Source organism: Puma concolor, chromosome B4, assembly GCF_028749965.1.
Source record: "Puma concolor isolate L17-30 chromosome B4, mPumCon1.1.hap2, whole genome shotgun sequence".
Taxonomy (NCBI): domain Eukaryota; kingdom Metazoa; phylum Chordata; class Mammalia; order Carnivora; family Felidae; genus Puma; species Puma concolor.
Window position 1 is genome coordinate 94,716,637 of NC_141673.1, and position 16,542 is coordinate 94,733,178.

A 16,542-nucleotide genomic window follows, 5' to 3' on the forward strand; every position below is an offset into this window, starting at 1 on the left:
TTTCTTTCTTTCTTTTTTTTTTTTTTTTTTTTTTTTTTGTTAATGTTTATTTATTTCTGAGAGAGACAAGAGTGTGAGCAGGGGAGGGGCAGAGAGAGGGAGACACAGAATCCAAAGCAGGCTCCAGGCTCCGAGCTGTCAACACAGAGCCCGACGCGGGGCTCGAACTCACAGACCACGAGATCATGACCCAAGCCAAAGTCGGCCGTTTAAGCGACTGAGCCACCCAGGTGCCCCTCTTATTTCTAAGAATGCCTTATAGTTTGGCTGTGAAGAGAAGTAGGTAGAACAGAGGACAGGTGGCTGAAGACTGGCTGAACAGAAGGGTTTTGCTTGATCAGCATGCTCAATTTTGCTGAGGGTCAATGGACAGTAGAGAAGGAGAGGTTGGAGAATGAAAGGGTAGTTGATGGAATGAGGTATCTCCTGGCTTAAGGAGACATGAGAAATAAACTATTCATTCTGTAGATAGTCACTGAGCACCTGCTGTGAGCTAGGTGCTAGGAAAACAGTGTAAAGCAAAATCAGATGTGGTTCCTACCTTCAAGGTCCTTAGGGAAATTTCAAGAAATAAACATGTGTCTATATCACTTCTGTCCCATACCTTGAATACAGTATTTACCAACACTAATTTTTAAAAGAATTTTATTTAACCTGTGCTAATAAACAATTTGGAAAAAAATAATCTGACGGCTATTACATGCCACGTAGCAGTGAAAGACGTTTTCATCATATCTTTATAATCTTTTTAAAAATCTTCTTAAAAATCTTTTAAATGAGTTTTTTAAAAGTGGAAATGTTTTCTCTGAAAGGTTAAAAATACTAAATATCAACTGATTACCTTAATAGTGCTGCGACCCTAATAGGAAAAACATTTTGTTTAAAAAAAAAAAAATAAGTTTGCAAAGAAAAGACCATGGATTCCCACATACATGTTTTTCCTTGATCTGTTACCATATTCAAACAGGTTATTTCCCCTCATTAGGCTTCTGAAGCCTAAAAGTTGTCTTGTATTGCAATTTACCATAATGAATCCCTATTTAGTAAGAATTGTATCACATTTACAAGAGATAAATAACTGATAACTAGGAGAATTAACACTTGAATAATGCTGTGAGATGCAAAAAAAAAAAAAAAATGTTTTGGGGCACCTGGGTGGTTCCACCCAACTTGGGCTCAGGTCATGATCTCACAGTTAGTGGCTTCCAGCCCTGCATCGGGCTCTGTGCTCAGAACCTGGAGCCTGCTTTGGATTCTGTGTCTCCCTCTCTGCCCCTCCACCGATCCTCTCTGTCTGTCTCTCTCTCTCTCAAAAATAAACGTTAAAAAAAAAAATTTGTGGGGTGCCTGGGTGGCTCAGTCGGTTAAGCGTCCGACTTCAGCTCAGGTCACGATCTCGCGGTCTGTGAGTTCGAGCCCCGCGTCAGGCTCTGGGCTGATGGCTCAGAGCCTGGAGCCTGCTTCCAATTCTGTGTCTCCCTCTCTCTCTGCCCCTCCCCCGTTCATGCTCTGTCTCTATCTGTCTCAAAAATAAATAAACGTTAAAAAAAAAAAAATTTTTTTTTAAATTTTGTTTTGGGGATTTGTATACCAATGTTTTGGGAGGAAAGGTAGAATGCGATAGTGTTTATATCCATAGAATCTCAAGAAAAATTAGAGTCCAGGGAAAAACAGAATTAACTCCATTATTATCACTTCACCCAGCAACCTTGGCTCCAATAAAATGGGGAATGAGAGTAAAGAAAGAAGGTAACAACCAAAGTTCAGGCAGGGAGAAGGGAAAAACATATATTAAAATAGCCCTGAAATCCTGTCTGATTTTATAAAATACACTACCCACAAATGAAAAGGTCATTCTATCTTTATGAAAGCTGGACTTTTTTCTGGGAGTTGATAAAGGTTGCCATAGTTAGGGACTTAACTGCAAAACAAAAAGTAAAACGTGCAGACAAAAAACTCCATACCTTCAAATAATACTTGTTGGCTTTTTTGAGTGATAAGGGAATCAAAATGCAGACAGTACAAACCCAACATCTACGGCCGTTCTTATTGCTGAGTAACACAGATCATAGGAGGAGCTATTTTAAAATCCATAATTTGTACTGAGAGTTTATTCATAAAATACATGTTCATGAAAAGCCTTATGGTTAACATAAAAAAAAGCAAAGAATAACATACCACATTTATTAGAGCAACCCAGTTATTTAAATAGATGCTTTGCATTTATTTGGTTTTTTTATTTTGTATTTTTATTTGTTCGTTTCCACTATTAGACTAGAACAGGGATCAGCAAACTTTCTGTAAAGGGCCAGATGGTAGATATTTTGGGCGTTGTGAGCCATACAGCCTCTGTCACAACTACTCAATGCTATCTTCGTAGTGTGAACCCCACACTGCAGGCAGGTGGCCTGCCTGTCACTCTCGCTGACCTCAAGGAAAGGACCCCAGGAGATCAACTCTGGGGAAGCAAGCACGTGAGGGAGTCTGGGCACCACTGAAGGCCAGAGGCCTGGAGTGTGGTCTCCCTGGTGGGGGGTTACGGGAAGCTGGTCCCCAGAGCGAGGCAAGGCTGCCAGGTCACAGAGAGACGGTGCATTCTGGGCACATGGTAGGGACAGATTGCCACCGGGTGTCCTCACACCCTCACTGCTTACCCACCACAACGACCAGCAGCCTGAGCCCGCAAGATTCACCCTTTCCTCCTGCAAAGTCATTCCAGTGCCCTCTACTGAGAGAGACAGCATGCTTACCAAAATGGAAAAATCACTAAAGGAATTCTGTCTCTTTTCTCAGAAGTAGTACTGAAGTTTGAACGTGGAGCTCAGAAGCAATCAGTTCAGAACTGGCACATGTGAGTGCGAAGAAAATCCAGTCTTCTTTATGTCCACTGTCACAAGCCTAGTTGCACAATTATCAGCACCAATTCCTTTGACAAAAACAGGGAGCATTTATTCCTCCATCTCCTTCTGGCAGGTCATTAGGCACCGTTAGCCTGTGTGTACTTGCTAATGATAAAAGGCTTGTTTGGTCATTTTTGTTCTTAACAAACTCTTAAGGGAACCCTGGTTGACTGGCAGTCTCCATGTCGGAGGTTTGTTAAATAGAACAAAGCTAAGAACTAGGAGGTGAGCAAAACATGCCCTGGGAAACTCTGGCAGAGACGGTGGCACTCGCTAAAATATTCCAAGGGCTCTTCGACAAATTCCAGCCTTATTGGCATTTAGATTAAACATGGCGCTAGTTCAGGGCGCCTGGGGGGCTCAGTCCGTTAAGGGTCTGACCAGCTCAGGTCATGATCTCACAGTTTGTGGGTTCGAGCCCCGCGTGGGGCTCTGTGCTGACAGCTCGGAGCCTGGAGCCTGTTTCAGATTCCGTGTCTCCCCCTCTCTCTTCCCCTCCCATGCTCATGCTCTGTCTCTGTCTCTCAATAATAAATAAACGTTAAAAAAAGTATTAAAAAAATGAAAATAAATAAACATGGAGCTGGTTCTACTCAAGGAGCTGAAGCAAAGAAGAGTGGGTGTGAGTTCCCCCATGCTTCTACGTCGGCTACTGGAAGAGACAGGAAGTAGTGGTATATATATGGAAAAAAATGGCAGAACAGGCCGGCATCTGTAAGTTTTATGGACTTCATTTAAGGTCTACTCTTGTGGGAGCTTCAGGAACACAGGAATTTCATCTGTTTTATTTGCTCTTGTTAGCACACTCTGTATATCAAGGGTCATGTGAGGGGGTGACCTTTTGTCATGCGAGGCAAGGCCCAGTTGTATCCTTCCCCTATGGCAGTGAGTGCCTGCTCACTTTGCGTTCTGATTACTAAGAGGCCTGGCCCTCCAGAGCCCCTCTTTGCATGTTTCCGCTCTGTTGTCTGGCCCCGGGGAAACTGAACTGGGGAGACTGCATCAATGGGCTTTTTTTTGTCTTTTGGCTTTCACTGGGGCCGGCCAATGAGAAGCAGGATACTGGAGGAAGGGAAGAAAGTGAGGTCATGGGAACTATTCCCTTGGACCCTCCCTGCATGGCTGTCTTGGGTTATATTCTCTTGGTTCTTCCTGTCATGCAGGCTCCCTCCACTCAACCTTCTCCTACCAGGTCTGGTGATCACTCTTCCTTTCACTAAGGGTGGTAGTGGAGCCCAGCTGTCACTAACCCCCTTCCATGTGGTTTCCCTGTGCACTACTCACATCATTGTAAATAATCCCATTGGGGCGCCTGGGTGGCTCAGTTGGTTAAGTGTCCAACTTAGGTCGTGATCTCACAGTTGGTGAGCCCCGCATTGGGCTCTGTGCTGATAGCTCAGAGTCGGAAGGCTGCTTCTGATTCTGTGTCTCCCTCTCGCTCTGCCCCTCCCCCACTCTCTCTCTCTCTCTCTCTCTCTCTCTCTCTCTCTTTCTCTCAAAAATAAATAAAATATTAAAAAATATAATCCCGTTATTACACTTTTCTCAACTCACCGTATTTGGGCCATGCCATCTGTTTCTTGGCAGGATCCTGGCTGATTTAGTTCCCGATTTATGGAATAAATATAAGATTTATTGAGGAAATAAATAATATATGAGACAGGGAGAAGTCATTGAACACAGATAACAACTGAGTTCATAGCATAAAACTCTCAGAGTAGCGTTTGGCACATGGTAACTACAATGTGCTTGCCAGAATAGGCTCTGCATTTCAGGATGAGACCCTGGCTGTGATGCAGGGGATCGGCTGGCTGCAGGGTGAAACACCAGAGCTGGGAGACCCAGGGGGAGACCACTGCAGGCAAGCACCCAGACTAACACAGAAGCGTGGAGGAGAGGAGTTGAAGATCTAGTTCAGGGACAGAGAGCACAAGACTGGATAGTCCAGGTCATCGAAGGGATGAGACAGAAAGGGAAGGAAGAGCATAGTCTCCAGCCGAGAGCTTTGGTTGTATGGCGGTGACGTTATTCGTTATTCGGGGGACTTATAAAGGGTGTGGCGCAGGTTCGTTAGGCGTAATGGTGCTGAAGAGGAGGAAACGGACGGTAAGAGCAGCTGACACTTGCGGAACATTTGCTGTGTGCCAGGCCTTCTCAGCATGCCCTCTGCCTCATGTGCATCAATGTATTCAGTGCTTACTACAACCCAGTGAGGTAGCTACTGTCATTTCCTTCATTTTACAGATGGGTCAATTGAGGCACAGAATGGTTAGATAGCCCGCCCAGGGTACCCAATGAAGGGAGTCGAAATTCAGACCCAGGGAGGGGGTATAGAACGAAGGAACTGGTCTAGTTCGGAACAGGCTCAGGTTGAGATCTCTGGGAGAAAACCCCATGGGAACCTGAAATGGGCGGAGGAAGTATGAAGCTCAGGAGGCAGGCAGGGGATATAGATCATAAACACTGACGGAGACACATGGTAATACAAAAGGGAAAGAGAAAAGCCACAGAGAAAATATAAGGTAGGGCGCCTGGGTGGCTCAGTCAGTTAAGCATCTGACTTTGGCTCAGGTCATGATCTCACAGGTTCGTGAGTTTGAGCCTCGCATCCAGCTCTGCACTGACAGTATCTTCTCCATCTTCCTTTCTCTCTCTGCCCCTGCCTGGCTCTCTCTCTCTCGTTCTCTCTCAATCTCTCTCAAAAGTAAAATAAAAACTCTTTTAAAAAAAAGAAAAAGAAAATATAAGGTAAGTATTATAACAATAGCAGTAATTTACTGAGCCCTTACCATACACTAATCACTAAATGCTTTATGATAAGGGATAGACACTATTACCTTATTTTTATGCATGCAAAAACAGAGGCTTAGCCAGCTTATAAACAAATGTCTATATTTTTATTGGGTTGAATTTTTTTTTTTTCTGACATGAGTTCAAATAAGAATAACAGTGGTGGGGCACCTGGGTGACCCAGTCGGTTAAGTGACCAACTTTGGCTCAGGTCATGATCTCGTGGTTTGTGCTTTCGAGCCCTGCATGGGCCTCTGTGCCGAATGAAGCTTGGAGCCTGGAGCCTGCTTCCGATTCTGTGTCTCCCTCTCTCTCTGCCCCTCCCCCACTCACACTCTGTCTCTCTCTCTCTCTCCCTGTCTCAAAAATAAATAAACATTAAAAAATTTTCGGGGCGCCTGGGTGGCGCAGTCAGTTAAGCGTCCGACTTCAGCCAGGTCACGATCTCGCGGTCCGTGAGTTCGAGCCCCGCGTCAGGCTCTGGGCTGATGGCTCAGAGCCTGGAGCCTGTTTCCGATTCTGTGTCTCCCTCTCTCTCTGACCCTCCCCCGTTCATGCTCTGTCTCTCTCTGTCCCAAAAATAAATAAACGTTGAAAAAAAAATTTTTTTTTCAAAAAAGAGTAACAGTGATTTCTATTTGGGCTGGGCCATGGGGAGCAGGATATTGGAAGATGGGAGGAAAGTGAGGTCATGGCATTTACTTAGTATTTATATTTAAACATACAAAAACTATATATAGAGAAGTATATATAAATATAATATAAATTTAAAATATCATTTATTATGAGGGATACATGGATTATATCATGTTAAAGAAACCAGAATATTCTTACCCTACCCAAAGACACACAAAAAATGATTCAAGATAAAAAGTTCCTTGATGAACATGAAAACAAGAGGATGTTGTTAGAGGATCAGGATGTTTGAAGTATACAAATGTGGGGCTGAAACACCCAAAGACCGTAGCTCCCTCTTTTGCATGGTGCTTGGACACTGCCAGCAATTGTCTTGAGATGCCCTTGTCCACTTCTACGGTTCAGCAAGCCCTCTTCCGGGTGTCACATTTTTTCTTTAGCCACTGACAAAGGGGAAGGCAGCCCAGGACAGCATTGTCACCAGCCTGGACTGTCAGCCAGGCCTTGATGCTGCTGAGGGTTGGCCTCGCAGCCACACCATAGCTTTCTGTGGAACATAAACCGTGTCATAGAACGCCAACAGCAGACCAGGCCATTCTGTGACCATGAAAAGTCAAAACCAAAAGAAGGCTCCTCTGTAATCGTGTCTGAGCACAAAAGTCCACAGGGCGAGAGTGGACAGAAGCCTGACAAGTCTGTTTCTGAGCTATCCCCCGAGGGCTGAGGCGTTCGGGACTCTTCAGACCAGCGACCCTAGGACAAACTTTGCTTTCAATCATCATTTCTAAATCAGATAAAGAGCTCTGTCTTTGTGTCCCTGAAGACTGGTCCATTTAGTTTTGTCTGGATCTATGATCAGTGATGACTGATCACAAGTTGTGGGGATCAGAAATTACCCCCTTTTTTTTCAAACGTTTATTTATTTTTGAGAGGGAGAGAGGGTGCATGCGAGTGGGAGAGGGGCAGAGGTGTGTGTGTGGGGGGGGGGTGGGAACACGAGGATCCAAAGCTGACTCTGCATTGAGAGCAGAGAGCCCAAGTTGGGGTTCGAACTTGTGAGCCGTGAGATCCTGACCTGAGCTGAAATCGAATGGTTAACCGACTGAGCCACCCAGGCACCCCAGAAATTACCCTTTTTATAAACCGTGTTGTTTTTCCTAGTTGTCACAATCTAAAACTGCACCTCTTTCGAGCCAACCACTTGCTTCCTTCATGTTTTCTCATTTTAATAGGAATTTGTACATCTCTCTCTGTAATAAGCACAATTTCACCAGGGATATTTTAGAGTTGCAGTTGCCACTTGGGCTTTTGAAATGAACAAGATAGTTCATTTGAGAAGTACTTTAAAACAGAAAGCAAATAAACCCACATGAGGAGATTGGTTGGTCTGATTTGTCTTAAAAAAAAAGGGGGGGGGGGCGCCTGGGTCGCTCAGTAGGTTAAGCGGCCGACTTCAGCTCAGGTCATGATCTCACGGTCCGTGAGTTCGAGCCCCGCGTCGGGCTCTGTGCTGACAGCTCAGAGCCTGGAGCCCATTTCAGATTCTGTGTCTCCCTCTCTCTCTGACCCTCCCCTGCTCATGCTCTGTCTCTCTCTGTCTCAAAAATAAATAAACATTAAAAAAAAAAAAAAAAGGTAACTTAATACAGGACTTATCCCTCCTTCCTTCCCAACTGGAGTTAAGCAGTACTGGCTTTTTAATTGTATGACTTGATAAAATTATCGAGGACCTGAGTTCCTTTCTAAATGCGCTGTCATTCTCTTTTCTGTGTGTATGTGTTAAAATCCGTTGTTCAACACCTAAACTTTATTTCCTCTCCTTATACAGAAAACAAAGTCAAGCTTTACAGTGGTAATTTCATATCTGCCTGAAGCCAGTTGCCTTCCTTTCTTTTTCTTTCCTCTTTTTTTTTCTTTTTTTCTGTTCTTCTTTCCATTTCCCTCCCTTGGGAAACTAAACATCAGCTGATTAAAAGAAAATTACTTTGTCCAGGTCCAATTTCTCATTTCAAACATTTGAAAAAGTCTATATTATACTAACTCAAAAAGATATATGCACCCTTATGTTCATTGCAGTATTCTTACAACAGCTGAGATATGGAAAAAACTCAAGTGTCCCTAGATAGATGAAGGGAGAAAGAAAATGTGGTATACACACACACACACACACACACACACACACACACACACAGGAATGTTATTCAGCTATTAAAAAGAATAAAAACTTGTCATTTGCAACAACATGAATGGACCTAGGGGGTATTATCTAAGTGAAAAATGTCAGACAGAGAAAGTCAAATACCATATGATCTCACATATATATACAATAAAAATGAAACCGCCAAGCTCATAGATACAGACCACAGATTGGTGGTTGCCTTAGGTGACAGGTGCGTTGAGGACCAAATGGGTAAAGAGAGTCAAAAGGTAAAAACTTCTAGTTATAATTAAGTCATGTAGATGTAATATATAGCATAGTAACTATAGTTACGAATACTGTATTGCATATTTGAAAGTTGCTAAGAGAGTAAATCTCAAAAGTTCTGGTCACAAGAAAAGAATTGTAACCATGTGTGGTGACAGTTGTTAATTAGACACAAATATTGAACAATTATGTTACACCTGAAAATGTTATATGGCAATTATACCTCAATAAGAATAACTATAGCTTTCTACAAATGATATTTATAAGCAATATATATTTCTTTAAGAAAGTAAATAAATTAAATAACTAGTTTGATGAATTAATAAGTTACCACTGTTTCTGTAACTTCTTTAAGATTAAAACTTAAAACTTCAATTAAAATTAAAACATGTAAAAATATTCAACTAAATATTCAATATTCAATATTCAAAAAATATTCAATATTCAAAAAAATATTCAACTAAATGGAATGATAATAAAGGACATATTGTTAAAGGGTTCTTTGCCAACATTCTTCCCAGATTTTTAAACAAATGCTGTCTGTCCAACTTCAGCTCAGGTCAGGATCTCACAGCTCATGGGTTTGAGCCCAGCGTGGGGCTCTGTGCTGACAGCTCAGAGCCTGGAGCCTGCTTCCGATTCTGTGTCTCTGTCTCTCTCTGCCCCTCCCTCACTCATGATCTCTCTCTCTCTCTCTCAGAAATAAACATTAAAAAAATTTTTTAAACAAATGCTCTCGTTGTCATCAGATACACCCTCAAATTTCTGTCTGTGCAAAGTGAAAATTCATACGGTAAAAATGCATATCCATTCCAACACCATTAGTAAGCTGAGTCAGCCTGTCCGCATTGCCTGTGTGGGAGAACATAATAACTTTTAAAGAGCATTTTCTAATTATATGGCAAAGTATAAGCAAATTAGGGGTGTCCAGGAGTTCAGGGAGCCAAACTATGAGAAATAGCCATCCTTGGACAGACTCTTTCCATGGGCCGTGTCCTTCCTTCTCCTCAGCTCCTCTTCTGCCAGGAGATTAGATCTCATAGATCCCCACATCCCGTTCAGCTGTGGCTGTTTTCTGTACAGCCACTTAGGCATCTCTACATATATTCTGTGTATGTATATTCCCTCTCGATGACTTTAGCCACTGACCATTTTTAGTTATGACTCCCAAATTCTCATCTCCAGGCCAGACCTTCTTCCCTAGGTCCTCTCACATCCAACTGCAGCCATTGTATTCTGACTCCCCTGCCTTGGTGCGTGCTGCCTCTCTGCCTGGAACACGCTAGCATGGCAGGCTAACTCACACACCTAGGCCTATCTCAGGTGCCACTCTTCCTGCCAGGCTGAGTGATACAGGTGCCTCTGTTCCCTGTTACCGAAACACCTGCTTTTACCGAAACAGATGTTTTGCCGAAACATCTCCCTTTCTTTACGTGTAGCCTGTTATACTGTAATCTTTTTTTTTATTATATTATAATCATTTTTCTGAACAGCTGGTTATCAATTATAAGTTTCACACATAATATATACGCAATAAGTTGTTGAACAAACAGGTTCCGTTTTTAATCTGCGTGGGTGTAGTTAAGCCATTAATTCCAAAGTAGGCTGTCTTTAGGGGCGGGGAGAATGCATATTAAGATTTGAATCTGACTGGTTAACAAGCTTTAACCATTTATTACTCCCTTTCCTGTTATAGGTTGATTTGTGGATGTCCTGTAATTAGTAAAACAGCCACTAAGCTTGTTTTCATGAGTTGCTATCAGAAAAGTCACAGGATTGCTAGAGTGATGTTTTTCTATTTCAATAGGTGCCACAATTATTGCAATTCACTCTAAATCGAGTTGCGCATAGAAATAATCATTACTTGTTTCTACATGGGAAACTTTTGTGCTCTCATTCACATTAACTCAATGACTCCTCTGCAAAATCCACTAATATAAACTCTACTATTATGCCCCCTTAATAAATAAAACTGAAGTTTAAAGAAATTGAGCAACATTTCCAAAATCACCTAACTAGTATGGGACGGAGTGGACTTGAACTTAAGTCTTGTTCCACATAGCTGAAGTCCTTGAACACCATGGTCTATGACCTTTCAAGGGCATTTGTGAAGAGTGCATACAGTAGGTCAGTCATCACCAATTACGGAGACAGACTAAACCTTTTGATTCCAGGCAGAAAAAACTACACAGACCAGTTCTCAGAGAAACAAAGACAAGACTGGTCCCAGAGGAAAAACAAAGCATAAATCCTACCCAAGTCACAGCCTGCCACATGAATGACTTATCTTGGCAGGAAAGGGTATGTGTGTCTATAAATACAACTGTGGATTGTAAATGTATTAAAAAATCAGAATTCAGGTCCCACCTGTTCTGTCCTAAGTCATCTTCTATGCAGTCTAGTGCTTGAAGAAATGTTGGCCTTTGCAATTAACAGTCATACATTGGCAAGAATTATTTGTTCATCCAGGATCACAGGCTGAATTGATTTTGCAGTAAATGCATGCTTACTGCAAAGTAATGCAAAAAGTATGCATTTTTAACAGCCAATAAATTATTCAGGTTTAAAAAAACCCTTGAAAACAGAAATGGTGAGGGGCATCTGGGTGGCTCAGTTGGTTAAGCATAACCCTTGATTTCGGCTCAGGTAATGATCTCATGCTGGGCATGGGGCCTGCTTAAGATTCTCTCTCTCCCTCTTTCTCTGCCCCTTCCCTGCTGAGGTGCAGGTTTGTGTGCCCACTCTCTTATAAATGAATGAATGAATGAACGAACACACAAACAAATACATAAATTGCAGAAATGGTGAGAGACTGATTGAGTCTTGCAGCAAGGGAAGTATTTGAGGAGAAACAATCCCTGGGGCAGTGGAGGTGGTGCAGGAAAGGGGGCACTGGTTGTACTTTTAGGCTTGACTGGCTTGCTCTTCATGTAACAGGGTTAGACAGACTCCTGTGAATCTTCAGAGGAACAAGAAAAATTGCTTTTTTCTTATAAATGTCTTGGTGGCCCTTGTTCTTGTTTTGCCACCATTTTGGTAATAACCTTCCAGATGCCTCAAATCTTTTACAAAATTAAGACTTAAATGTCGGGGCGCCTGGGTGGCTCAGTCGGTTGAGCTTCCGACTTCGGCCCAGGCCATGATCACACAGTTCGTGGGTTTGAACCCCACGTCAGGCTCTGTGCTGACCACTTGCTCAGAGCCTGGAGCCTGCTTCGAATTCTGGGTCTCTCTCTCTTGCCCCTCTCCCACTCATTCTCTCTCTCTCTCTCTCTCTCAAAACTAAATAAACATTTAAAAAAAGACTTAAATGTCAAAACCAGCATTGGATATGTACACACTTTATATACATATGCCATATATATATATATACATATATATATACACACTTTATATACATATGCCATATATACATATATATATTATATATCTACACACTTTATATACATATGCCATATATATATATATTATATATATACATATATATATGGCATATGTATATATATATATGCCTATATATATATATATATATATATGTATATATATATATACACCCCAAAGTGGTAACACTGAGAACTATCCTAATGATTGTGTGCTAAAAAAACAAAACAAAACCAAACAAAAGCCTGTTCCAGTTATACCTTAACCTATAAGGGTAACCCCAAATCTTGTAGGAAATCATACTTCTTTTAATTTATTCAGCACCTAATATGTGCCTCATACGTATAGTAAATGAAATATCTCAGTCCTTAAAATTGGTATTATGACTGTTTTACACATGATGAAGCCTTCTGGATGGAAGGTAGGAGTGCAGTAAATAAATAGCTGTGGACATCTTGGCACCTGCCCATGGTACCCTTGGAGTCTATTCTCCTGGGGAATTAGAGGGCAATAATCTGCCTCCTAACAAAGATGTGTGTAGCCCTCAAAGTTGACCATGTCGGAGAAGTAATCCCGACCTTCATTTCCACAAGCAGCAGACAGACACAAGTATTAACGGAAGCTGAAGGGGATTCTTTTTCTGATATTAACATTTCTTTGTTCAATGTCCTGTCTTCAGTTACCAGGAAAAAGAAGTGAGCTCACAGAGAGTGGAAATCTAGTTGTCCTCATTCACAGCTGTACTCCCTCAATAAATACTGGGGAAGAAATAAAGTCAGTGTGGGAAAATGGGCCACACACTACCAAAATGAAGAAATATATATATATATGTTTTGTTTTCTTTTGTTTTTTTGAAAGGAAGACTGCAACTCTGACTCATAGGAAAGAGGACTCCAAAGATGTGAAATCTGAACTGGGATCCTACTTGTGGGCCTGGTGGGCCAGGATGAAGCTTGCAGAAAAGGGTAAGATGGAAGGGTCAGTTGAGGACAGAATAGGATGGCTAGGGTTTAAACTTTTAAATGTGGATTCCTGATCTGAGATGTGTTTCTTCTTGCACTTAAGTCATTTACCCTTACATTTTCACACATCCCATGTTTATTAAAGCATTACTGTACAATTAAGCAATGCAACCCCTAGAAGACTGTTGGGATGAGATCTTTACTCCATGCCAATGGGGGAACATAAAAGACTTCAAGCAAGTTACTTGTTGTTAGGAAGCAAAATCAAATTGATTACATTTCCAAAGGGGTATAATATGGTGGAGACAAGGCCATCGTGAGAAAATCATTTTAAAAGCTCCTAAGCATAAGCAACTCATGACTAAAGACACTGCACTGTTATGCAACATGAGTGTCAGGAGAACAAATTTACTCATGACTCATGCTTCTGTATTACACATCTTACTGGATGTTTCCTTCACCTTAAAGAAATGTGAACATAAGTGTGTGTATAAAAATACCTGCTATCCAAAGCATGTAAACACAACAGCTCGTAGGCTAAGAAAAATCTGTTGACATGGTGTCATCAGAACCACTCTTCCAAGACTGAGAGTTACTCCACCTTTTGAAAAGTATGGCCAGTAAGCCAACGTCCTGCCAGACACCAGCTAGCCCCTACTGCGTCTTCCGAATTGGGTCCTGAACAGCCGGGACAAGACAGAAGAGTGAAAGCCCTAGGAAAGAGGTGTAAAAATAATCCCCCTGCTGCAACCGCACCCTACTCTGCCTGTCTTTTGCATTAAGGCGAGTAGGGAGAGACCCTAACTCTGCCCAATTCCAAGCCAGTGGGTCCCTCCTGGTCTCCTTTATCCGCCCACAAAACGCCTCGAGGGTGCGGACCAAAGTAGCCCACAAAGCGGCTGAAGCCAACCCACCAGTACCTGCTCCAGAGGTCTCCCGGTTGCCCCCCGGGTCATCCGGAAGGTCCCCGAGACTACATAGCTCTCTCCACCACACAATTTTCACCGACTTTATTGGCCCTGGACTTGGCGGGCCCCTCGCCGCCCACCTCCCCACTAAATCCCGCCAGCCTTCCATGACATCGAGTATATTGAAAAATACTGCGGGCGGTTATGAAAAGAGTCTTTGCTGGGAAAGCCAGCTCCCCTGTGGTGGCGACAGGATCACTTGCTCTTCGCCTTTTGACTCTCCGTCTTCTTGGGCAGCAGCACGGCCTGGATGTTGGGCAGGACGCCGCCCTGAGCAATGGTGACTTTCCCCAACAGCTTGTTTAGCTCCTCGTCGTTGCGGATGGCGAGTTGCAGGTGGCGAGGGATTATTCTGGTCTTCTTGTTGTCACGAGCGGCATTGCCAGCCAACTCCAGGATCTCCGCTGTCAAGTACTCCAACACCGCCGCCAGGTACACGGGCGCCCCAGCGCCTACTCGCTCCGCGTAGTTACCTTTGCGCAGCAGTCTGTGTACTCGACCGACCGGGAACTGGAGGCCCGCGCGGGAGGATCGAGATTTGGCCTTTGCCCGCACTTTGCCGCCCTGCTTCCCACGACCAGACATGTTCACCTCTCGCCAAAAACTCCTGCCTGCGAAGCGAAACGCAGCAATCCAGCTCTGAGCAAGTGAATGTGAAGTACTACACCGGAACTGCCTTTAAGACTTTGTGCTGACACTAGGCGGTGTCTTCTCATTGGGCGCAGCAACATCCTCAGTTCTATTGGCCGATGACAGGCAGGCTCCGCTTCCAACCAGCGCTCCTGGTTGAGGGACCGCCTTCTCCAGCTCTATCCAATCAAAAGAGCAAACTCCTAGTCCTCATTTACATAACCCCCCATATGAATACGCAGGACCGGGCCGCTCTGCGTTTGGGGCCTTCGTTGAATTCAGTGCATTCTGAGAATTGAACGTGCAAGTTTGCTCCAAGGAACGTCTTAAGAATTAAGGAACCATGGTTAGAAACTGAAAAATCTGGAAGAGCTACTCTGTCTACAAGTACGAAGCACTCCAGCAAGAAATACTAAAAGCAATTGAGGACGCAAGGTGAGCCCTACTTTGCTATGCCCGGTAGGTGGATTTTCTCACCGTATACAGCATCCTAACCAGCTAATTATCTGACTCCAGACCCCGCGCTTGTGGGCAACACTGCCCCTCTGCCTGCCGTTTCTTTAAACATGCGCGCCTTGTATCCTGCAAACTCAGATGCTCCTGCTGTTACTCAACAGTGTGGGGAGCTGGCTCCAAAAGATGCCTCGGACTGAACTGACCATCTGAACTTTCTTAATCAGCCTAGATGACACTGGATCCCTGCGCAATTCTGCCATTCACAGGTTGCCAATCTTCGCTTCTAGGGACTGCGAAACTAGAGTGCTAGACTAGACGTGAATGCTTTCTTCAGAGACTGCAACAAGTTCGGTTAGCCAAAACCTAACATGTCTTGTCTTTGAGGTTATGAGCCTGAAAAGAGTCTCTGGATTCCAGGGAGAGGCCGCAGGAGCAGCACAGTTTCTGAAGCACAAAATCTTGGCCCTGGTTTGCTCCTTATTCATCACCGCGCTGCTGATCATGTTCTCAAGGAGACTGAGGGTCTCTTTGTAGAGGAGTCCGGAAATCAATATGGTCGCCTAAGACATTCTGGTGGCACTTGGTAGTTCCCTTTCCCAGTCCTCTGCTGCCCCTGTGGTGCTCCAGTCCTGAAAAGACTAAAAAGAATGGTAGCAACTGTACTTACCTAAATTGCAGAGCCATAGCATTTGGAACAAAATAAGTTGTTTTGTTTTTTTTTTTATAAGAAACTATTTTTTAACAATTCACTGACATAATTTAACAATTATACAAATATACTATTTGTTTTAAGCACATTAAAATAAGCAACATTTTATGTGGATTATAGTATCCGTTTAAAAGTAAAACAAATTTACCCTCCCACCATCCTAATTAAAGATTTGATTGCAATGAAATCACATTTTTGCCTATTTCTGTACGTGTCCTTATTGCCTAGAACAATGATTAACCTATATATACATAGTAGACACTCAATAAATGTCTTTGAAGTTGAGAAGCAGTATACTGTTATGATTAAGTCATTCATTCTGGAGCCAAACTGCCTTGGTCCAAATCCTGGCTGTACCACTTACCAGTTGATAAGCTCTGTAGGTATCCCAAAGTGTGTAAAGATTAAATATGTTAGTAAGCATCCAACAACTGCTAGATAAACTGAAGAATGGACAAACCTCCGGTGCATTTATTAACATGTTCTTGATATGAGTTTTGTAAATTTTGCCTGTATTAAGGGAAACTTTTAACAATTATTATTTTGGATATGTTTTCCTTTTATTCTTGTCAGCAAGAGGATTTCTAACTTGAAAATGTTCTAACTTTGATTTTTTAGTCTTAATAAAATATAAGTTAATCAACCAATTTACCATTATAAGAATCCCGATCTGTTCAAGATCTGA

General features: G+C 42.8%; 1 protein-coding gene across 1 annotated transcript; it reads right to left on the reverse strand.

The window, feature by feature from the left end:
* Positions 1 to 14,087: 14,087 nt before the first annotated feature.
* On the reverse strand, positions 14,088 to 14,751 carry H2AJ (H2A.J histone). The gene has a single exon (XM_025930712.2). The coding sequence runs from the start codon at positions 14,645 to 14,647 to the stop codon at positions 14,258 to 14,260; it is 390 nt and encodes a 129-aa protein (XP_025786497.1). The 5' UTR covers positions 14,648 to 14,751; the 3' UTR covers positions 14,088 to 14,257.
* Between the last annotated feature and the right edge of the window lie 1,791 nt (positions 14,752 to 16,542).

What these genes read in the sequence shown, in the direction of transcription:
- H2AJ (XM_025930712.2), bottom strand. Translation starts at nt 14,647, where the DNA reads ATGTCTGGTCGTGGGAAGCAGGGCGGCAAAGTGCGGGCAAAGGCCAAA.